General features: G+C 40.2%; 3 protein-coding genes across 6 annotated transcripts; 1 reads left to right on the plus strand and 2 right to left on the minus strand.

Annotated features, from left to right (window-relative positions):
* The first annotated feature begins 190 nt into the window (after positions 1-190).
* LOC121681851 (very long-chain acyl-CoA synthetase-like) lies at positions 191-7,028 on the plus strand. The gene is made up of 10 exons (XM_042061798.1): positions 191-818; positions 936-1,145; positions 1,248-1,406; positions 2,930-3,054; positions 3,206-3,400; positions 3,504-3,594; positions 3,767-3,965; positions 5,679-5,776; positions 5,993-6,123; positions 6,381-7,028. Exons 1-10 carry the CDS (start codon positions 344-346, stop codon positions 6,552-6,554), a joined length of 1,857 nt encoding a protein of 618 aa, XP_041917732.1. The 5' UTR covers positions 191-343; the 3' UTR covers positions 6,555-7,028.
* Positions 7,029-7,061: 33 nt separating this feature from the next.
* Positions 7,062-12,199, minus strand: hdc (histidine decarboxylase). Its single transcript, XM_042061799.1, has 12 exons — positions 12,002-12,199; positions 11,640-11,753; positions 11,385-11,507; positions 11,128-11,262; positions 10,880-11,023; positions 10,258-10,324; positions 9,577-9,739; positions 9,312-9,399; positions 9,006-9,104; positions 8,768-8,869; positions 8,312-8,533; positions 7,062-7,472 (listed from the first exon to the last, which is right to left on the minus strand). The coding sequence occupies exons 1-12, from the start codon at positions 12,164-12,166 to the stop codon at positions 7,062-7,064; spliced, it is 1,833 nt and encodes a 610-aa protein (XP_041917733.1). The 5' UTR covers positions 12,167-12,199.
* Positions 12,200-13,549: 1,350 nt separating this feature from the next.
* On the minus strand, positions 13,550-23,558 carry gabpb1 (GA binding protein transcription factor subunit beta 1). 4 transcript variants are annotated; one of them, XM_042060898.1, is made up of 9 exons: positions 23,336-23,558; positions 21,322-21,536; positions 20,928-21,035; positions 20,536-20,703; positions 19,862-20,056; positions 19,621-19,768; positions 16,064-16,243; positions 15,372-15,487; positions 13,550-14,858 (listed from the first exon to the last, which is right to left on the minus strand). In XM_042060898.1, the coding sequence occupies exons 2-9, from the start codon at positions 21,322-21,324 to the stop codon at positions 14,715-14,717; spliced, it is 1,062 nt and encodes a 353-aa protein (XP_041916832.1). In that variant the 5' UTR covers positions 21,325-21,536; positions 23,336-23,558; the 3' UTR covers positions 13,550-14,714. The 4 variants fall into 4 exon arrangements, with proteins under 4 accessions (XP_041916832.1, XP_041916833.1, XP_041916834.1 ...); XM_042060899.1 differs by lacking the exon at positions 21,322-21,536 and having other exon boundaries at positions 23,336-23,557; XM_042060900.1 differs by lacking the exon at positions 23,336-23,558 and having other exon boundaries at positions 19,633-19,768; positions 21,322-22,257.
* Between the last annotated feature and the right edge of the window lie 19 nt (positions 23,559-23,577).

The raw sequence follows: 23,577 nt of genomic DNA on the forward strand, positions 1-23,577 counted from the left end.
CCGATCGCTGCATAAAGGTGCGGGGGCGTGTACTGCTACCCTATTTGCATACATTTCCGGGGACAGGAAATGGCCTCTCATTAAGTATCTTCGTAATCAACCATCTTTGGTAAAGCTTTACTAGACTATTTCACACGCGTCATTGGCCTTAAAGCCTTGTAAACCATGTTGTAAACGGGCCTATGTTGACCGATTTCCTGTGTATCATGTATCCACCTCCTGACATGATTGGTTGCTGTTTTGTTCGTAGCGGTAATCCCATTGCTTATTACCCCAGAGGTGGAATGTATTCAGAAACCACATATCCCATATCGGAGCTTCTCTTTACATAGCCTACATAAACATGTATGCCATATTTACTTTCTTAGTCGGTTTGGCTTTTTTGCCATTTTTTATTTACGCTCGATTTCCATATTTCCTAGATGATGTGAGGTACATATTTAATGGTATTAGTATTGGGAATCGCGTTAAAAGATATGCTTCTAAAAAGCCCTGTTATACATTGCTGGACTGTTTTCTTGACAAAGTGAAGGCACACCCGCTCAAAAGTTTCCTCATTTTCGAGAATGAAACGTATTCTTACCAAGACGCCGATAGACGAAGCAACAAAGTTGCCAGGGCTTTGTCGCAGCATTCAAAACTTCAAGAAGAAGACGCAGTTGCCCTGTTCCTTGGAAACGAGCCGACTTACGTATGGCTCTGGCTGGGGTTAACCAAACTTGGATGTGTACCTGCACTTATAAATTACAACATAAGGACGAAATCGTTGTTGCATTGTTTCTCTTGTTGTGGTGCAAAGGTGCTCATTGCAGCTGCAGGTGGGTATGGGCATGCATACTAAAAGGCTAATGTGCATCTGTAACATCTGAAAATGAAATTGTTTAATCACAGTATGTTTTCTAGACATTTTTGAATTGCATCTGCTGTCTTTTTAGAACTGAAAGACGCTGTTGTGGAAGTTCTCCCGGCACTTCAGGAACAGAATGTCTCAGTATTCATCCTCAGTAAAGAGTGTGACACAGAGGGAATAGAAACCTTATCGGATAAGATAGATGCTGTTTCCGATGAGCCCGTACCATTAGCACTGAATTCAAACCTGACAATTAAGAGTCCAGCTCTGTACATTTACACCTCTGGAACAACAGGTATGCCTCTACATGATGGGATACAGAAGTGACCATTCTGTGTGTGGGATCAACTCTTAGTCAATTTATTATTTATGCTGAATTGTGTATTTCATGGCAAAGGTCTACCCAAGGCAGCTGTGATCAACCATGAACGAGTGTGGCTGGCCAGTTCCATGCAGACTGTAGCTGGTGTACGGGGAGATGACATCATATATGTTTACCTCCCTCTGTATCACAGTGCTGGATTCTTGATGGGACTAACAGGAGCTATAGATCAAGGTAATTGTCATGTGACTTGAAATTCAAGCTCCAGGGCATGTTGGTTACCACCTCTCTCTCTCTCTCTCTCTCTCTCATACTGTATCTGCAAGTCTACACATACAGGTGGGTCTCAAAAAATGTAAATATTGTGGAAAGGTTCATTTTCACCCCTTATCTTTCATATATTCTAGATTCATTAGATATAAAGAAAAATATGTAAAGCCATTTTTTGTTGTAATCTTGATAATTACAGTTTACAGGTCATGAAAACCAAAGAAGAGTATCTCAAAATATTAGAATAAAGAGGTTATTATAATACAGAAATGTCGGTTTCCTGAGCCTTTAAACTCAGGCTGGTTCAGTAAACACAACCACAATCATGGCAAAGACTGCAGACTTGATAGTTGTCCAGAAGGCACTCATGGACACCCCCCACAAGGAGGGTAAGCTACAGATGGTGGGCAGGGTGTTCACGGAGTGCTGTATGAAAGCATATTCATGGAAAGTTGACTGGAATGGAAAAATGTGGTAGGAAAAGGTGTGCAAGCAACAAGGATGGCAGCAGCCTTGAGGGAATTGTCAAGCAAAGTCGATTCAAAAACTTGGGGGAACATCACAAGGAGTGGACTGAGGCTGGAGTCTGCATCAAGAGCCACCATAGATACTTGTCCAAGAAATGGGCTACATGTGGCATATTCCTAGTGTCAAGCCACTCCTGAATCAGAGACCAGGTTAGAGCGTCTTACATGGGCTAAGAAAAGACAGAACTGGACCGTTGCTCAGTGGTCCAAACTCCTCTTTTCACATAAAAACAGAATTTGCACTTCATTTGAATATCAGGGTCCAATCAAGGTCCCAAGAGTCTGGAGGAAGAGTGGAGAGGCACAGAATCCAAGTTGCTTGAAGTCCAGTTTGATGTTTCCACAGTCAGTGATGATTTGGGCTGCCATGTTAATGCAGTCTTCAACCAGGAGATCTTAGTGCACTTCATGCTTCCATCTGCTCATAAGCTTTATGGAGATCCTGATTTCCTTTTCTAGGACAGACAACTCGTCTGACCTGAACCCCATAGAGAATCTATGGTTTATTGTCGAGAAAAAAATTAGAGACACCAGACCCAACAATACAGATGACCTTAAGATCGCTATCAAAGGAATGGAATAACACCTCAGCAGTGCCACAGGCTGATTGCCTCCATACCACGTACACGCCAGAACAAGTATTGAGTGTAGAAATTAACTATTTTAGACTAGTCCGATTGGTTCATTTCTTTTCAAAAGGTCGACATTTCTGTAGGCTATTATAACCTCCTTATTCTAATATTTTGAGATACTAATTTTTGGTTTTCATGAGCTGTAAGCCAGGTTACAACAAAAATGGCTTGACATATTTCACTTTAAATCTAATAAATCTAGAATATATGAAATATCCACTTTTTGAACTAAATTAGGGGGTAAAAATGAACTTTTCCACAATGTTCTAATTTTTTGAGACCCACCTGTACATCATATATAAATATTTCATGTTTTGTTTGAGTATAGGTATAACAGTGGTCCTGAAACGCAAGTTTTCAGCATCGCAGTTCTGGAATGACTGCAGGAAGCATAATGTGACTGTTATTCAGTATATTGGTGAAATAATGCGTTACCTCTGCAACGCACCAAAGGTAAACATTTGCAAATTTATACTTCCCACAATCCCATAATCCATGCTGTGTGTTTCAGATAACCTTATCATACAGCACAACATAATGTGAGTCATTTAACAGTCACTGTGTATGACCGTTGAGAGAGATTGTCTGCTTTACCACCCTGTAGAAAGACAATGACCAGAATCACATGGTCAGAGTAGCCCTCGGCAATGGAATCAGAGCTGACACTTGGGCAGAGTTTTTGCAGCGCTTTGGAGACATCCGCATCGTTGAGTGCTATGGCGCCACAGAGGGAAACACAGGCTTTGTGAACTACGTTGGCAAAGTTGGGGCAACTGGCCGGGTGCTCACAATTCAGAAGGTGAGGAGCATTGACCAATGGAGAAGATGTAGGTGATATTTCAGGACTTTTCTCCTGTATAACTCTCATCTCTGTTTTTGGTTTTCTTTGCTTTGTCAACAAGAAAGCTCAGCCATTCGCCCTGATCAAATATGACACAGAGAGAGGAGAGCCAGTGAGAGACTCCAGAGGCTTTTGTGTGGAAGTGGCAACAGGTAATTTCACTAAAGATCACAAACCACAGTGTTTATTTTGTATATTACCATGGGATGAAACTCCTATCCTTACCTTGAAAGTCAAAGACATTGCTACACAAAATAATGTAATTGAAGGTACTAAAAGTGGGAGAAGGTTCGTTTGAAAGAGACACTTTGCTTTCTTTCACAGGTGAGGCTGGCCTTCTTGTGGCAAAAATCACCAAAAGAGCTCCTTTCACTGGCTATGCCAATAACACCCAGCAGACAGAGAAGAAAAGGCTGAGGGACGTGTTTGAGAAAGGGGACCTGTATTTTGACAGTGGAGACCTTCTCAAAATGGATGAGGAAGGCTTCATCTACTTTCAGGATCGGATTGGAGATACCTTCAGGTGAGTTGAATCCGGTTGGGGTTCCAGTCGTGTAGTTGAATTGTAGTTTTTGCAGGTGGTTGAAATGGTCCATTGAGAACCGAATAGAAAGGCCTCTTTTCAGCTCTCAGGTTGCTTCTAAGCTTTGCATAACTGAAACTCACAAAGCCCATTAGGTGTGAAATGTGATATTTACTCGACATTATATGAAGTTTGAATTAAGAGCATTCCTTCAAATCTATTGCAAGGCCCCGAATGCATCTACAAAGGGAATGTTTTAGGTCAGCTCACATACCATTAATGTGGAGATAATGCATACATTCTCTTCATCTAGGTAGTCATGTGAATGAGGAGGTAACATGCTATCAATGCCTTTATCTCTATAGTCATCTGTCACTTTGCAGAGAGTAACTCTATTATACTTTGATACATGTGGTAGACATTTACATGTGGAATGAATATTGTTGCTCTTAAATATTTGTGTATTCCAATTTTTCTACAATACTTGCAAACCATTTCTCTCATGTTTCAGGACTCATATGCAAGTGAAATTTGATATTTACTTAACATGTATATGAAGTGTGAATTAAGAGCATTCTTTCAAATTCATTGCCAGACCCTGCATGCAAAAAACAAAGAATGTTAAATGTGAAGAAGGAGATTCTTAGGTGAATTCACATAGCATTGGTATGAGTTCATTACAAGATTGATACTGAAACCAGCTGCGACTGTCCTGTCTGTGTGAGGTTTCTTGGTGAAAAAAATGTAAAAGGCAGTCAGAGGTCTGAGGCACACTGATTTTGTGAAAATATAAAAAATCCTTTATTCCATTGGATTGGGCTAGCGCCTACGCGTTTCGACTCTACTGAGTCTTCCTCAGGGCAATCAGTAGTTACACCCACCGGTATTCTTTAAAAACAATCAATCAGAGTCATGTGATCACATACAAGATACAATATTAATGGATAATAAATAAAAACTTTTGATTACCAAGCCAAGATAGGAGGATAAATACATCAAACAGTGCTCTGGATACATTAAGGCCTAGAGATCCAAAACAATCCACATAATACAAGATGTTACAAAGTGTTAAAAGTGTCAAACGTTGTGGATATACACAAAAACAGTATCTCACATAGTATTATATAATTCTCAAAACATGTAGACATACATGATTTGATATTAAAAGATGCCACATTATTATTGGTAATTCCCGAAGAGCACTAGCCTGACGAGCCAGACCCACATCAAGATGTAGGATCTGGGGACTCACCATTCGCAGTGCTCAGTCCGAGGGGCGGGATAAACGGCTGTCTTTCAAATCCCCTCTGCACGCAATAGGATAGCGCTACAAATCATGAGTCCCATGCGTTTTCCCACCAGCGGAGCTAGTTGGCTAGTTGTTTAAACTTTTGCCAACTTAAACAAAGCTTAACGGATCCGTATGTAAGATTGTGGCCAAAACTGGTACTGCAATCACTTTCAAATTACTGTAGAGCGATGTATCCCCTCCCCCTCAAATGTATCCCCTCCCCCCCATGGACTGCAAATTAGATGTGGAATAAACATTGTTGCTCATTTAATATGTCTGAGTTTTCTACAATTTTTGCAAACCATTGCTCTCAGTCATAGACACATACAAAACACAGTATAGTTACTGTACATGCAACCTTGCTGTGGTCTATGCATTTCTCTGAATGACTTCAATGAGTGATGGTCTTTCAATTTTACCAGGTGGAAAGGAGAGAATGTGGCAACCACTGAAGTCACTGATGTTCTTGTCACTCTGGATTTTATAGAGGAAGCCAATGTTTATGGTGTCAAGGTCCCAGGTAATTCATGGCTAATTCATATACGCTGACCTGAACCAAGGTGGACTAATTCAGATGTGTGGAGGTCAGGATCTGACTGAGTGCTTGTGTGTGAAATTTGTTGAGGTTGGATAGTTTGTATAAATGTTGAATGATTGATTTTACCACACTAAATTCAGTAACCCTGAATTTCAGTTTAACCATGTAAGTAAGTACTATGTATTCATTTCCAATCAGGCAATGAAGGAAGGATTGGAATGGCATCATTAAAAATAACTGAGGGAATGGAGTTCAACAGCACTGCCACCTATGACCATGTGAAGGCCTACCTTCCTAGTTATGCAAGACCCCGATTTATTAGGATCCAGGTAAACTTTTTTAATCTGAACTCACCATGTCATGATCTCTTTTAGCACTTAATACATTCTTAAACAACCATGTTAGAGCTAATGATCAAAACCTGCAAATGTTCCTGTTAATTCTCAGACTGTCTTAGTTCAGTTGAACAGTTTTTACTTACATATATACTTTTAATCCCATAAATCTACTTAAATTCTGCTAATTTTTGCTTGATTACTTAGCGGATGCTTAAACTAAGAGATCTCTTTATGTAATACAATCCCAGAATTCTCTTGAACTGACCGGCACCTACAAACAGATGAAAGTGAAGCTTGCCGAAGAGGGATTTGACCCATCTGCTATAGACGAAGCAATGTATTTCCTGGAGGAGAGCCAGGGCTACATCCCCATGACTAAGGACATTTATAGTGCCATCAATGATGGAAGTATGAGGCTGTGAGATCATCTGCTGCCTCGTGGCTGTGAGATAGGTAATTTGCTGAGGAGATTATGATGACTGATGTGTTTTTGCACTGTAGTGATCTTCACATTGAATATGCACTGTTCTTATCCCTTCAACTCCAAAGGGTATTGTAATCATGTCTGTCTGTCCATGTGTGTCCTGCACTGATACACATTTTCTATAACTTGATCCTCCTCTTTAGGAACTGGATGCAAATATTTTTCCATTTCTTTACTGACCAATCATCTTGGCTACACTATAAACATACTTTGTTAATGCAGAGACATTACAACACTCAGTTTGTTAATGATAACTAAAACTGTTGTTTTATAATTCAGAATTTTATTTTATTTTTTTACCTAATTTTTTAAAACATTTTCAAGAAAAGGCCTCCTGATGTATGAATGTTATTGTGGCTCAAAACCTGTGACAAACTATAAGTTGAAATAAAGGGCTATGTTGATAACATTAGTGAGAGAGTGACTAAATAAATGATAGCATTTGCTATTTAGTCTGCAGTGCATAGGAGTCCATTTGGGACATGCTAAAGCAGTTGAAGCAGTTGACTCTGCTGCTGATGATCCAAGGCTTGGGGCACGCCTGAAAGCTCTTGGTGGGGCAGTAGACCTGCTGCATGCCACACTGCATCCATGTCTGGGCAAAGCTGGGCACACTATAGAACTTGGTCAGCTTCTTCAATACCTTTCTGCCCAGGATTCTGTCGGCTTGTTCCGGAATATCAGACAGGGTCGCGCCGGCATTGGTTGTCGAGCCATCCTTTGGGACGGTCACGGGATCTCTGGGGCTGGACAGCAGTGCACTGCTGCAGCTTAGAGAGCGTGCGGTCTTCTTTACACTTGGGGTCACGGGGCGTGCGGTCTTCAGTGGCTCTGGTCTTCCAGCTTCATCCTTCAGCTGATACAAAACGTAAACACACACCTTGAATGAGGTGCACACTAACTGGCAGTACATACTACAGCAAGCATGTAAGGTGATTTAAGAATGATCACCACACACATGAACTCTGACGTTACCCTGGGAATCCAGAGTTCTCATGGGAGCACAATATCAATTTACTCAGCGAGTCACTCTGGCAATAATGATGCACGTTACGGACCAGAGGCGATTCTGGCAATAAAGAAATGATGCACGTTGTGGGCCAGAGGTGAGCTTAACAGACGGCTGAAGTGCCCTTGAGCAAGGCCCCTAACCCCTCACTGCTCCCTGAGTGCTGCTGTTGTTGCAGGCAGCTCACTGTGCCGGGATTAGTGTGTGCTTCACCTCACTGTGTGTTCACTGTGTGCTGAGTGTGTTTCACTAATTCACGGATTGGGGTAAATGCAGAGACCAAATTTCCCTCACGGGATCAAAAGAGTATATATACTTATACGTATAGTGTTATCCAATTGCGTGCAGTGAGATTTTCAAATGCATGCTTGGTGCCGCCCCTCGAGTTGGGCCATTACATTATTCATGGCCAGACCCTTAATCTTTCGGATTTGGGTCTGGAATCTCCAGGCTACTCTGACGTGATACAATTTATGAAAAGGCCATAGATGACCAAAGAGTGGAAACATTCCTTGTATTTCTACCTTAATCCACATCTAGACCGGCGACAGCCATTCATAAAGCCATTTGTCTGCTAGGATGTGTTCCTGAGCTTCATGCCCTGTCTGGGGAAGCCATTTTGGCTCTTTTCTACTTTGCATCTCAATTTCCTTGGGTGTGACAGACCGCTGTGAAAATGGCCCTACCTCTGATGTGCTGCTGGACAGCCTGCATGGCTCCTTGTCCAGAATGGCGGTGGCCGTCTGGCGTATGATGGCCCAGTCCCTGAGGATGTCCTCTGGGGTGGTGAACTGTGAGGTCACGGTGAAACGAATGATCAGCTTATTGTGAATGGCCGCAGGAATGACGAACATGGCACCCGATTTTGTAAGCCTTTGCAGCAACTCCTGTGTCGGGGCATTACCTCCCTGTTTTGGGGAGAAATGACAAGTAATTTATTTTTGAACTCTTGTGGTTGTTCTCTCTCGGTAATAGCAATCACTACCCTGGAAAGTTGATTTTATTTTCTGAGGTACAAGGTGCAGTTGTCCTCTTTTCTAGTTCATTGCCTTGACCTCTATGTACATGACCTACTTCTAGCATGCATTTAATGGCAGGGACAAAGCCTATAACTGCAAGGTCAATGAACCGGTTTAACATACCTTCAAGCAGAAAACCACCAGGCCCAGGTGCCGTTTGGCAGGAATCTCAAAGTTAGGGTCACTTCTTACAAGAGATTCAAAAAGCTTAGCCATATCCACACCCTAAAAAACAAAAAATACATTAACATATAACACATAACAACTTTTTAGCTTTTTTAAAAAGTACACATGAACAAGTCATATGCCTTTTTTTCATTGCAGCTGTGTTTGTTAGCTAAATCCTTGGGAGAGACCTTACATGTCGAATATGTGCCTGCAAGTTCTTCATTCCAAAGGTGCGCATGACAAACCAAAGCTTCAGTGAACGGAAACGGCGACTCAGTGGAATCTGCCAATGCTGTGCAAATAAGCAGATTTAGTTTTACTATGAACTATGAATTACTATGAACAATCAGAGAAACACATTTTGTTACAATGAAGCAACTGGGGCAAATTTAGTGAAAGGTCACTTACTAACTCACTCACTACAGTCAATCTTATGGGCAAAACAAAAAGCTCTTGATTATTAATATTCTGTTAGAAATGCTATAGGGTGTTTCTGTACCATAAAGTCGGTGGCTCCTGAGTTATCATGCCTGAGATAAATGGGGTCAACACTGAAGGTCTGCTGGAGTTTGCACTTATCCTTCACCCTGCCAAGAAAAGTGATGACAAAACACAATTTCACAATCCCACACAGGCAAGTTCCCATGCTGAATCAGTCTCTGAAACGAGACTCCGAATCCACTCCTGATCTCTAGAAATCCACTCTGGATCTCTAAATGTCTATGTAGCAGGTGATATAGACCGGTCACTGAGCAGTCGCTCACCAGAAGGCGGTGCAGTCGAAGTGAACCATCATCCATTTGGAAGGGTTGAATGCAAACGAGTCTGCAAACTCAATGCCTTCAAGAGACCCTCGCAACTCGGGGCACAAGAAAGCCGAGCCGGCATACGCGGCGTCCACATGCAGCCACAGTCCTTCTCTGGCACCTGTTACAGGTCAGCACACAGAACACCAGCCTCGTGGTCAAGGTCAACAAAGCCTCATACTGATCACAAAACAGCAGTTGAACACTAGTGATTCACATACAGAGCCAGTCAAATATGGACACAGTCATTAATGGGTTTTTCTTCATTTTGATACTATGTTATATACATTGTAGAACAATACTGAACACATCAAATATATGACATAACACAAGTGTTTAAAAAATAAAGTATGTTACATGTATATCAAAATAGCCACCTTTTCAGTTTTGTACACTTCTCAGTTAACACGAGTGAAAGAAAAGCCGCCAAGTGCTCACATATATGGGTAGTCCTTCAAGAGATTGTTGGAAAACCATACCAGAAGTTGATTGAGGAAAAATAAAATATTTTTGGAAAATCTATTACCAAACATTTTGCTTTGTTTACACTTAGTTTTAGTTTTGACATTCAGTATTCTTCTACAAATGTGATAGTCTCTTTCATTTCTTATAAAAGAGGTGAAGAAGTCGAGCACTCACACACTGGCCCCAGCTCTGACAGGTAATCAAAGGAACACACTCCTGTGCTGCCCAGGGTGGCGCAGAGCTGACAGGGAACAAAATAGTTCTCATTATTCCAGGCCAATTAATGCAGAATTAACTCAGCCATATGACCTGTACACAGCAAAACAAGAGCAACTCAGTTATCAGAAACAACTCAACAATGTGTCCTGTTTTAAGACTTACTGTACATGCCCTGTATTTTAACTATATAGTCAAAAATTCTGGTTTTGTATTATATCCATACAGTGATAGCAAAGTTCTCTGTCAGATCACATCAGTAGTGCACTGCAGCCATCTGCTGCATTTAGCACACTAGCGCCCTCTCCAGGAGGGTGTTCAATTACTTCGGTGCATTTGAAAACACAAGGGCTCCCATGTGCTTGGATATCTATCTAGCTATCTAAAAAAAAAATCCCTAGGGATGAATAAAGTAAGTCTGTCTATCTATCTATCTATCTATCTATCTATCTATCTATCTATATCTTTTTAGCATAAGGGCGCAAGTTGCATTTGTTGCAGAAACAAAAAGAAAACACGTTCTCTAATTTCCACTCTAAACATGTAGTTATTTACTATGTGAGGACCTACGATGTCTTACCATCACTGGGATGAGGCCATTCTTTCGGTCCTTCTCTATAGCAGCTTGGAGAGTGCTCCCACGCAGACCGAAGTTCTCATCAGTTGGAAGGAACCTGACTTTCACCAGGGAGATCAGTCCAGCTTTCTCCACCGAGGAGTGAGCCTTCAAAGTCATAATCAGACACATAGGAGAGTCTCAGTTTCAGTACATGCCAATGACTTTGTGATGGTGAAGTTGTTTTCAGGTTTCTGTGTAGCTATCCTAACCTGGTCAGAGGCATAAGCAATAAGCCTGGAGTTGATCACTGAGTCATCTGTGTCTGCTTCCAACTTCTTCAACTGTAATATCTTGTCTTTTCGGGCCGCAAGTAAAGAAATCAGGGTGCATTCACTGACAGTACTCTGAAAACATGTGCAAGGAAAATCAGGAGAGCTCTCACAAAATTAAGTTAGGAGAAATTATAATCACATCATTTTTTGAGAAATTACTGTTCTAATACCGCTGCCACATATCATGCATTTACCTGCAATACGCCCCCTCCTCTGCTGTCAGGGTGGTGGTGTAGGAAGTGTACTGGCAGACCCAGAGCCTTACACAGCCAGTCTATCACGTTCATCTCCAGTTCTGTGCATGCAGGACTGGATGCCTGTGAACATTACACATTCAGAAATTAGAATACACGCTTCCTGATTTTAGATGCAAACAACTTTCAAGGTGTTCTGTGCCTTTGCGTGGATTCAGATATCATGTGAAATGAGGATGACTGTGGATGAGTTACCCAGGTGAATCCTATACAGTTGATGGCATCAGCGAGCATGTCTCCCAGTAGAGAGGGCCAGGAGGTCAAGGCAGGAAAGTAAGCATGCATGTGTGGGCTCTGCCAGTGCACCACCTGATGGAAGCCCACACAACTGTCTTACACCAGTTCGTATTGTATTAGGCATATTATGTCAGGTTTCAGTGCTTCTATATAATCAAACATAGATAATGTTTTCATAGGACTTCTCGGGCAAGAGTCTAAGTTGCTTTAAAGATTCTACATTATAGATATAAAAGTGCTACTCTATTTCTCTCTCATAACTTGAATGTCACATCACATTTGTCCACAATTGTTTATGAAAACAAAATGGAAGGTCTTACCCCAGGCATTATTATTTTCTCCACGTCTTGGAAAATAGAATCCCAGTTTTCTCCATCCAAGGGAGCATTTTCTGGAAGTAGCTCTCTCATGTACCCTGGCTGGACATCTGGAATGACTTGTCTTTCTCTGATCTTCGTCAGGTATTCTGTGATGTAATCTACCATCTCCTTCCCTACACATGACAGAGCACATTTATTGAGAAGCTGTTTACCTAGCAGAGCATTTGAAACAGTTTTAGTGATTCTATTCCACTTGTACACCTGTAACATGTCTCAATTTGTCCAGATTGGTAAAGCATCTTCGCATCATGTTGTTTGCAGCCTCACCTCTGCGGTTGTACTCCTCTGCTTGCATGGTCAAAAGCCCTTTCTCAACTTTTACAGTAATGATGAGTGGTTCCTGATGGTCCTGATGTTGCTCTCGTTGTTGAGGGGAAACGCAGAGCAGAATATATATAACCTTGTGCAGAGAGCACACCCCTTTCATGACGTATTCAACAAACCGGACAATTGTGTGACGCTGAGAGCCAAATGTAAATAAAAAAATGTCCCTGTTGAATTTTGTCATTTTTTCCCATAATATTGTTGCAACTCCAAATGGCTTAAATGTTTTCTTTTCTACTTATTAGGACAAAAAGCAAGGAGTTTCGGGTCACAATGGTTTGTTGAGAATTAAAATTCCTTTTTTTACAGCTTTACAGCAAACCATAGTGACCATATATAGCATAATGACTGACTGGTTTTGTGGCCTACTGGTTAGGGCTTCGGGCTTGGAACCAAAGGGTTGCAGTTTGGGTTGCAGGTTCGATCCCCGACCAGTAGGAACGGCTGAAGTGCCCTTGAGCAAGGCACCTAACCCCTCACTGCTCCCCGAGCGCCATAGTATCAAGGCAGCTCACTACTCACTACTACTTGGCCTAGAAACCTGATTTACATTGATGTCATTATAATTAAAGGTAGGCCTATATAAAGCTGAGGACAGTGAGAAAGACCACTGAACTGCAAAAATACATTAAAAATATTATTGATGGGCATGAGTGATGGTTAGTGGTGTGGCACAAGATAAACTCTCATTTCACCCTCATCTTTAATGGTTGCAAAAGGTATCAGGGATTTACGTTCTCAGGGTTATGTCAATGTAAAAATATATTAATATCACAAATATTAAAAAAGCACAGGTGAAAACATTCTGAATGTTTCCTTTGTTACTACATTTTTCAATCTGACTCAAAACATGTTTGAGGAGGTGGAAATATAGACGGTAAATATAGACAAACCAAACAGCACAGTGCCGTGTGTTTGTTCTGAACTGGAAACTATAGAGGGTAAATGTAATTCAGAGATAGCCCAGGGAACAGGACTAATAGAGGACCCTAATGACTCAGTCACTGCACACTTTATTTTCATTATCCTGCGTAGAGGGATGACACAAGGTGGGCACAGTCAATACATACTAACCCCTTCCCCAGATCATGAGCTTTTTACTAAACTGAACCCCCCAGTCTCTTTCAATCCCAGAGAAAAGACCACTTTTCCACATTTAGGTATAAAAAGGTTTCCACAGTGCTTTATGGAGAATTATTTACAGTTTAGTATCGTGTTTTTAGGGATGTACATAAATATGACACAATATAATACACATACAAACATACATAGACAGCATAACAAAATGAATAAGTCATATTTGTTGAAAGCTTTAACACCGTGTGTGTTTAAATGTTAATATTGACCTATTGATGGCTCCTGTTTAAAATACCAAGTCATTTTTCTGTGTCCTTTTTGTTCTAGTTATCTCTCATAATAGGATACACATAAGGCCACTTTTCACAGATGAATTCACACCATGAACAAATCATAACCTCACATAATTCTTGTCAGAATAACAATACATGCATAAAAACATATTTTAAAAATATGACACTAAATGCAAAATTTGGCAAAATGTGCTGAAACATTTCCAAATGTCAGTAAAACACACAAGGACATAGTTAATACTGTATAATTTAACATAGTATTAACTATGTCCTTGTGGAGAGGAGACAGTGAAAGATGGGGATACTCTGTGTCATCGGTATCTGTGGTGTTCTGTCATTATAATTAAAGGTAGGCCTATATAAAGCTGAGGACAGTGAGAAAGACAACTGAACTGCAAAAATACATTAAAAATATTATTTTGGAAAATGACAGGGTTGACAAAATACATCATATATGTTGTCAGAACCAGGAGACTAAACGCTATAAGCCATCATATTTTCTGATGTAACAAAATGTCTGACTGTTCATTACAACATAATTAGACAACTGGATAATAATTTGACCTAGATAAACGCAATGGATTATGTCAGTTTCATCTATCGACATAACATACCTGTTTCAATTTGAAATCAAGTTCAAATAACATTTAATTTCCATTCAAATTAAAATTTTATCATCAGTGGCCATATGGAGACACTGAGCTTATAGAGGGGAGGCATCTGTGATGACACCTACTTGGGACATCTGCTTTGCGTCCAACCCCAGTCACCCAAATTCCACAGTGGCTTCCCTCACACCGTTTCTTCCGTCTCAAATGAGTACAATGTTTCACACACAGGCCGACCCCACACAGGTTCCCTGTGTGTTTATGTGTGTGTTGCAATGTCCATGCTGAGAGGTCATCCTCCTTCATGAGTTCAGTCTCAGAGAGTCTGTGACTTCATCCTGCATGGAAGCCTCACGCCACTTTCTTGCCGCGTGTGATGGCCTCCAGCTTTTGTCTGTAGGCCTCGGCCTCCTGCTCTTTCTTAAAGAGCTGCTGTCTGTATTTTTGCGCCTCGCGATTGGCCTCCTCTAACTGCTTCTGAAGGGTTTCCTTCTCCTGTTGGAACAGAAGGTCTCTGTGAATTCCAGCATGTCCTTCACGCTTGTTCATTAAGAGTACTACAGCTGTTACACCTCATGCAGCCTCATTTCAGCACCGAGCTGTGCAGCCACATGCTGCTTCGCCACTGTGCTGCTGGGTAGCATTATATTACATCCATGCAGAAAATGAACCGACGTGTAAAATGCCTGCCAACACACAACTGTGTATTTGATGTTGCTGAACTGATGGAGGAATGTTCAGATGGATTAAACATGAAAAAAACACTTCAAGTAAAAATTATTTTGCTGACAATAACACACACTGATCAGTGGGTAAAGAAGTGTTTTATCATAATTTAAAGTGACCGGGGAGTCTATTGAGCAGGTCCACAGACATGTGCTGCTTTCCCCCCCTAATCTTGAGTTCCACAACATGGTTGGAAGTACTGAACCTAAAATTACAAGATCATTAATGATAAAATCAAAGTCATGCTCTGGGAGGAGATGGGATGGGATGGGACGAGATTACCTCTATTTCCTGGCTCACGGTGTTACACTCCACCACTTCTATGCGTTGGCGTTTTACTGTGGGCTCCTCACTGATGACCGTCTCCTCTGCGATGTCAGTGGCAGGCACGGTCAACACTGAATGGTCAGACAGAGTTATGTACTCTCAGTGTCTCATTAATGAAGATGCAAAAAGCAATGCAAATTTACAGGCTAAGACACCTCAATGTGTTGATTGGAAAGTTTCACCTGATTGAAGAGCTAGTGGCTTTTTACTTAACAATACAGTGTATTTTTCAGTGATATAGTGGCTAATATGCTTAGCAATATGATCAATACATTCATCCAGCTCATGCATACAGATTCATGTGTGCTTGTATACTGAGGCACAATTCTAGCCTCCAAAGGTCCTTGTGCTATTACTGGACATCTCCCACAATGGCCAAACTTCTCACTGTTAACTGCAAGTACTCATACCCAACAATCTGGCCTATGTATTATAAAACATCAGGGTGTGAATTGGCAATGAATGCCAAAGTTGCCTAGCAACATTAATTCACAGGTCAGCAATGAAAATTACTTAGTTAGAATGGCTGACTGCGCTGCAGGGACATTTAATATTAGTGTCCTTTTTTATGACTTGCAATGCATATTTCCCGTATGAGAATTTGCTTAACATAACATGGACTTTCAATGATTAAACAAATCACTGACCTTGCTGACCATCTGGCATGGTCACGATGATTGGTTGGCCGATGCCCCCACCCGCCTGGAGGTTGCCCAGCTGAATGCCATCTGTTACTATGGTAATCACTTGCTGACCACCTGAACTCACAACCTGTTGAATGGCACCGTCCACGGTATCTGCGGTCACAACTTCCTCTGTCGCCACAACTTCAAGAAAAACACACACAGAAAAAAACTGAATTATGCATGTTTAAACTAAGCTGGGTGTTGTCTGCATAGCCATGATAAGTGATCTGTTTGTTCTTAATCATGCGTCCGAGTGGGAGCATATAAAGATTGAATATAAGCGGCCCCATAATCGATCCCTGGGGGACACCGCAGGTTAGGGGTGTCTGGGTGGAGGTACAGTCGCTAATGGCAACAAAGAAGCTCCTTTCCTCTAAATATGACTTCAGCCAGTTGATGACTGCACTGGAGAACCCAACCCAATGTTCTAACCTGTGTAATACATTTTGTGGACAACAGTATTGAAAGCTTCACTAAGATCCAATAGTACTAGTACTGATGTTTTCCCTGCATCAGTGTCTAAATGTATGTTGTTTAAGACATTGATAAGAGCTGTTTCTGTGCTATTATTAGCATGGAAACCAGACTGGTAGTGATCTAGACAGCAATTAAATATTAAAAAGGTAATTACTTGATCAAAAACTATTTTTCAATGATTTTGCCAATGAACAGGAAGTTAGGGGGCCTACTGTTATTTAATATGGAGGTATCCAGGCTTTCAACAGCTGTTTTTAAGGACTTTTTAAGGAAAAGTGCCAGACTGTGTGGGTATGTCCACATGATGATGAATAGAAACTGTACCGTTTTTGCCAAGGTTTCCCTGTCTACCAGGCTAAATTCAAGGCTAATGTTCAATCTGGCTAAATTCAAGGCTAATGTTCAATTTTACCAATAAAAAATAATGCAAATTCATTGCATTTGGCAGTTGAGAAAAGCAATGAATTATTGCTCATGTTCCATTAAGACAATTATTGCTCAAGTGCCATTAAGACATTCTCAGGTGCCAAGACCTGCTCAAGACATTCTTGAGGGTACATCTTTTTTCCAGAGAGCTTGGTATAGCTACAGAATTTTAACCATTAGTTTGACACCTAACCATATGTATTTCTCACTTCATAGCACCAGTTAGTCCTATTGCTACACCAATGTGTTCACCACCCACATGCTAAATTACAAGTTGGCAAGTGACAAAGACAAATACATCATTGCACAACTAGCACCAGAATGAAGAGCTATAAAATGATCCTACAAAAGGTGAATGACTGAAATATCACTTTAAGCTCAGCAGTTCCCAAAGGCAAATCTCATATCTTTGGTTGCATACACCATAAACCATCAAGAGATGATTTCCCCTGAAATTGTTATGACTTGAAAAGGGATCATTCATAATCATTGTGGGCAAATAAAACATTAGGCATAGTCAAAGACTGGTACGACCTTCTGACGTGGTTCTTTGATGTAGCAATATGTCTTGTAGGGAAGAAATCAGATAAAAAGCTTTCTGAGGCAGAACAGTGGCTTTCATCTAGTGGATAATTATTGAGATTCACATGGTCAATATTTGCTCTTTCCTCAATTATGCTTTCATAACAGAAACAGCACAAGACACAACATAATGAAGATATACTAGAACATAATGGACCAACACATATCAATCAAAACATGTCAGATATAGAAGTGACACTTCCGTGTAATTAACTGTGTTTGATGACTCACGTGTAATAACAGCATATGCAAAACATTATCACAAGGCATTAATCTATGGGGGGGGGGGGTAGTTGCTCTGGTCCCTGAACAGGTACAAAAGAGGTCGCACCTGTGCAGTTCCCAAAGACTGACATTTTAAAATGCAGAGACAAAACCTGGCACACGTCATGGCTGTTAGTTTAAGCAAACAATTCACTGCCATGTAATCATGAAGCATTTTATGGCAAACAAGCTAACTGAGTCCTTTTCTATTTGTGTGACACTGAAAAACAGAGGACAAAAGAATATCTATCTAATGAAACCTCATCCTTGCTCGTGTGTCATTGGATCAGTCATATACTGTAACTGATTATCAACAAAGAAACTGCAGTCCTGTTGTAAAAATATTCAGATGCTTAGTGACATAAAAAAGGGAAACAAAATAAGCCTAATTATTTGGATTGCGTATATTACTTACTTGCCTGTACATTCAGACACTATAAAGATATATGTATACCATGAGCAATAATTCATTAAACAAAAGTGGGACAATTTGTTGGTTCTATATAAGCCACTCAAATGACTGAGAATATGTTATTAATCACAGCTTTAGAAAGTTCTAGCTGGCTTGCCTCTAGAGGCCAACAAATGCTGTTGTCTCACTGATTACATAATAAATGGATTATGAGCAGTATAAAAACTTGCAGGTTACTTAGGCAATAAGCCCCAAGAAGCCGTAAATTCCAGTGATTTTAGAACAGCTAAGGGCCATTGTTAGACACGATCCGCAGCTGAGTTCTATAGTCAATGACAGCAATCCTAACTTTTGTATCAATTTGTGGTAGTGCAGTAATATAGAACAAAATGCGGTCAACGTGAAGGATTGTGCTGGGTTTTACAACGGCATCGAGCGTGATTCAGCCAATCATAATCGATGACCAGAGCTATTCATTTTGATCATATTGATTGAATTGAATAACAACATTCTCCATAAACCAAAACCATAACCATTAAGTCTGTAAAACACTATGAGATTCCACTGTTAACAACTGGCATCATGAGCTCATCATTAACTTGACATATTCCAGCCCTTTAGAGGACAAAAGACAAATGAAGAGGCTCATTTCAGGATGAGACTACAGCCTGGCAGCTGATTGCCATAGAGGAGATGTGCATGTTAACCATACTGTAAGCACTGTTAAAGGACCATTAGCAGATTTGTGTTAAAACATGAGCTTTGGGAAACTTCAGTTTAAGAGTGAGAAATGCACTGTAGGAGTAACACAACTAAGGAAAGTCACATACTATTGGCAGGCTGCAGAAGGCTACCTTGGCCTCCATGTCTTTAGCAGGAGATCCCTATTCAGAGGCCCGGTGGGTAACTAACTAACTACATGTTGGTCTGGAGAGCTTCATCAAAGAGTTGTTTTGTTTTGGATCATTGTCTACTGGGACTCAACTGAACTGAATTACTTTTGAACCTGAACTACTTTTGGGGCAAAATAAAAAGCAACCAGTTCACTCACAGAGGATCAGTGTTTGTGCTGGGCCAGAGAGGGGACCACTGCTTCTGTGGCTTGCCCTTGTTGCACAAATAACCACACACACCATCACTGACCTGTGACCTGGGTATCATATTCACATCCTTTACACACATCAAGGGATGTAAATCCTTTACACCATAAAAGCGACGTGAATAAGGAAATTCAGCTACAGCACGCATGTCAGATTAGAAGAGTGAGCGGCAATAAAAATTCCTAGAATTATCCAACAGGTAATGTGCCAAACCTCACTTACAATACACTATCATTTGTGCCTTCCTAAAGGCATACCTGCTGATTTACCAGAATTCCCTGAAGAGACTAATCCAGCCAGGTTCACAACGCCTCCAGGCCCAATGATAAACTGTGGAGCTGCTGTGTGTATCGTCATGGTGTCTGGACTCTCTGGGTTTGTGTTGATCTGGTTTTGCATGGCCACCTGTGTGATGAAAATGAATGTCATAATGTTGATAATGGACCACTGAACTCTGTGATGCACAAAAACATGTCTTTCAGACCCATAAATATCTACCTGAAGAATTTCAGCGAGTTCTTCATTTCCATTATCCAAGGCAATGTCCAGGGCATTTTTGCAGAATTTGCTCTGAGCGTGGACATCAGTACCATATTTGATGAGGAGCTCCACAACCTCTCGGTGGTTGTGTTCAGTAGCCCAGTGGAGAGCGGTCATTTTCAGCATATCTTTGGCATTGACGTCAGCCCCGTGCTAGTCAGACCCCAGTGAATAAAGTCATTGTTATCACTTCTAAGAAAACAGATAATAAAAGTACCGGATTTCAATAATGATTGCTCAATTTAGTTTAAAGGGACACACATGCTTGGGAGATATCAAAGCCCTGTGTGTCTAATATTGACGATATCAGTGCATTTCATTTTAATGGAATATTAATAACAAGCAACACTGTGATGGGCAATTCAAATAGGAAATTGTGTTCTCCATTCTTATGGTAAGGGTTTTGACTCTGTATAATCACTTTAAGTAATTTATACATTTTTTACAGTCTTTTTTTAAACAAAAATGTCAAATTCCCTCAAAAATTTAAATATCTGACCAATCACAAGTGAAAATTAGCTGTACCATTGTACCATTCCGTAAAAACTAAATCACCCTGCCATTCTGTGTAACAGTGAGTGGCCAAGTTATGTAAAGTACATCTTCAAATCAAATGATTCATCCAGCGTTACCTTCAGTAGCACCTCGACAATGCTAGCATGCCCTTCTGAAGCAGCCATATGAAGGGGGGTCCTGTCTACTTTGGTTCGAGCATCTCGACTCACACCTGCTCTCAGTAACACCTCTGTGGTTGAGTAATGTCCATACTGGGCTGACAGGTGCAGGGGAGACGTCCCAAGCTGTTTGGTGATAGCATTTATAATTCACAATTTTAAAATAATTCCGATTTACGACAGTCAACATCAATACCAAGAAAAAAGGAATTCACTCAAGAAGCTAGGACTTTGACTTGAGATCTAATTAATTTAACCTTAATTAAACCCTGAGCTTTGAAACAGAACAAATATGAAAAAATACTCTATAGAACCTACCAAGGAGGAAGTATGATGTAAATGATGCTCACCCAGTCTGTTGTGAAAGGTGCTCCATTAGCCATTAGTATCCGAACTTCATCATCTTGACCTGATCGTGCAGCTTCCAGAAGCTTTTTCCCCAAGTCCACTAAAGACATCTGTAGTTATACAAAAAGAGCTTGTATGGTTATGGTTATAATATTTGGCAGACACTTTTAACTTATAAAATGTACCGAGTCAATATTCATATGTTTATGTTTATGGTATTTGGCAGACACTTTTGTCCAAAGCGAATTACAGTATATGAACACTGCATTAGTTACAAATAAGTTTCAAATAAAGTTGAAAAGTTTACATTAAGCATACTACTAATAATAACAAAATTAAATGTCAACAATGAAAATAACGAGTATTTCATAATACAAAAACCATAAACATACAAACCATTACTCTGTGAGAGAATTAATGAATTAAGTACAAGATGAACAGATGAGTCTTTAAACATGTCTTGAAAGTCCCAAAAATATCTCAAGAACATGGAAAATTGGGTTACTCATTCCACCAACGAGGAATCACTTAGGAAACCTCTTAGAATGAATGGATGGTCGACACAGCAGACGCTCATCAGCGGAATGCAGTGGACGAGAGGGGATTTGGAGCTGGATCATGGAATTCAAATAGCAAGGTGTAAATTCAAGTGTCCTATAGGCCAGGGTGAGGGATTATATATCTTATATTTTAGGGATTATATAGCTTATATAGAAAGCCAATGAAGAGTAACTTATAAAGATTTTACATGTGTCTTCTTTGGCTGATTAAAGACCAGATGTGCTGCTGCATTTTGCGTCATCTGTGATGACCTCATTACACAAGCAGGTAGGCCAGCTAACATTGAATTACAGTAGTCCCGTTTAGAAAGAATCATGGCCTGCACAAGATGTTGTGGTCAGATGTTGTGTCAGATAAGGTCTGACCTTCCAGATACAGTATAGAATGCTGACATGACTTTGTCACCGAGGCTACATGCTCATATAGTACACGGTGTATGTATGCTACTATATGTGTGTGTGTGTGTGTGTGTGTGTATATTTAATTCACTGTTACTTATTTTTGTGGTTGAATTTCACTACTAATAGAACTCATTCATACCCATTACAAATCGTTGTATATTGTTACATACAAGTTATTTTATTATTACATCATTACATACATTACAACTACAGGATTTAACCTAAATAAATCATTGTGTGATTTTCAGTATATGATTACTACTCTCCATTTCTGGTGTATAATTATTCTCAATTTCCAGTGCATTTCTGAAACAGATTACATGGTCATGTGATCTCGCCAGGTTTTGTACAGTGACTATCTTTTCAGAGATAAGGCTAATCCAACACATACAATATATATATATATACATACATACACATACTTTATAAAGCATATATATATATATATATATATATATATATATATATATATATATATATACTTTATAAAGCATATAGCATGTGGTTTAGATCCAATCATCTGACATGTTTGTCACTTACACTTACTCAGCAAATCACTGTATAATTGCAATTCAGTACATTCAATGAAGAGAATAGGCTTATCCAAATAGTGGTGTCAAGTGGATGATCTTTATTGTTCACTATTAACACTTAAGTACGGCCTATTGACTCGAGGTCCTGTTGCAGTAACTCTGATGCCTTACTAAAACTGTGGAAGACATTACTTTGATTACTAAAACGTCCATGCATTAACATATCCAGGGTGGGAGATGACCACTGCAGTTCAAGACATGGTTAAGCGTTTGGTGGACCCAGACCCTAAGATGTTAGACCTATGTCTGATCTCAAAGGGCTTTGCTTGCAACCAAAATGCAGAAGTGAACACAACATTGGTGGCATTTGCTACAGCCTTGTCTGTGAGGCCCCCGAAAGCCTGATCTCTATTTTTTATATTCGATGCTGAGGATATTACGTAAACCAGCATGTCATTACTCTGTTTTTTCAAAGTTCCAGACGTTTTCAAAGCCTGCCTTATGTCTTATGTCTCAGTTTTTGTTTGAACAACGTTACCTGAAGCTAACTAAATTAGCATAGCGTTCACAACATTGCGCAGCCCTTTGTTGATTCGAGTTTTACAGCTAGAAGCTAGAGCGTGCCTGTCCACCATTTTCTTTTGCTTTGGAAAATAGCATTCATCCGCCATAAAAAAACAGCAAACGACGATATTTACTTCTAGCAACTACTAATGCACGAATGAATGGTATCTGCCAAGTTAATGTAATAAACAGGAAATCGTTAGAATGATCGAGGTTCCGGGGGAAGTGGAAATATTTTTTACCAGCAAAGACACACCAACTTCCACATCCGGTGGGGCAATATAAAACACCCCGACTCTGACCTGGAAAAGATTCTTATTGCCTAACATGTTGATCATTTACAAGTCTTACCTTGAGTTATTTTCTTAAAGTAATTGTAGATAGAAATGAAGTCCCCCGTAACTCAGCTAATGTAGTTCTTTTAAGACGGCGTCTCGGCGCTCAATTTTTAACTGCGGGAAAAGTGCCCGTATATCAAGCGGATGTATACCATCACCATGTTTCAAATTACATTTGGCATTGAGACCTTTTCAGATTTACAGAGAGTTTATATGATTCATTATGTTAGTAACCATAATAACCATAACCGGTTG

This window comes from Alosa sapidissima, chromosome 14 (genome assembly GCF_018492685.1).
Source record: "Alosa sapidissima isolate fAloSap1 chromosome 14, fAloSap1.pri, whole genome shotgun sequence".
In the NCBI taxonomy this organism is placed as follows: Eukaryota; Metazoa; Chordata; class Actinopteri; order Clupeiformes; family Clupeidae; genus Alosa; species Alosa sapidissima.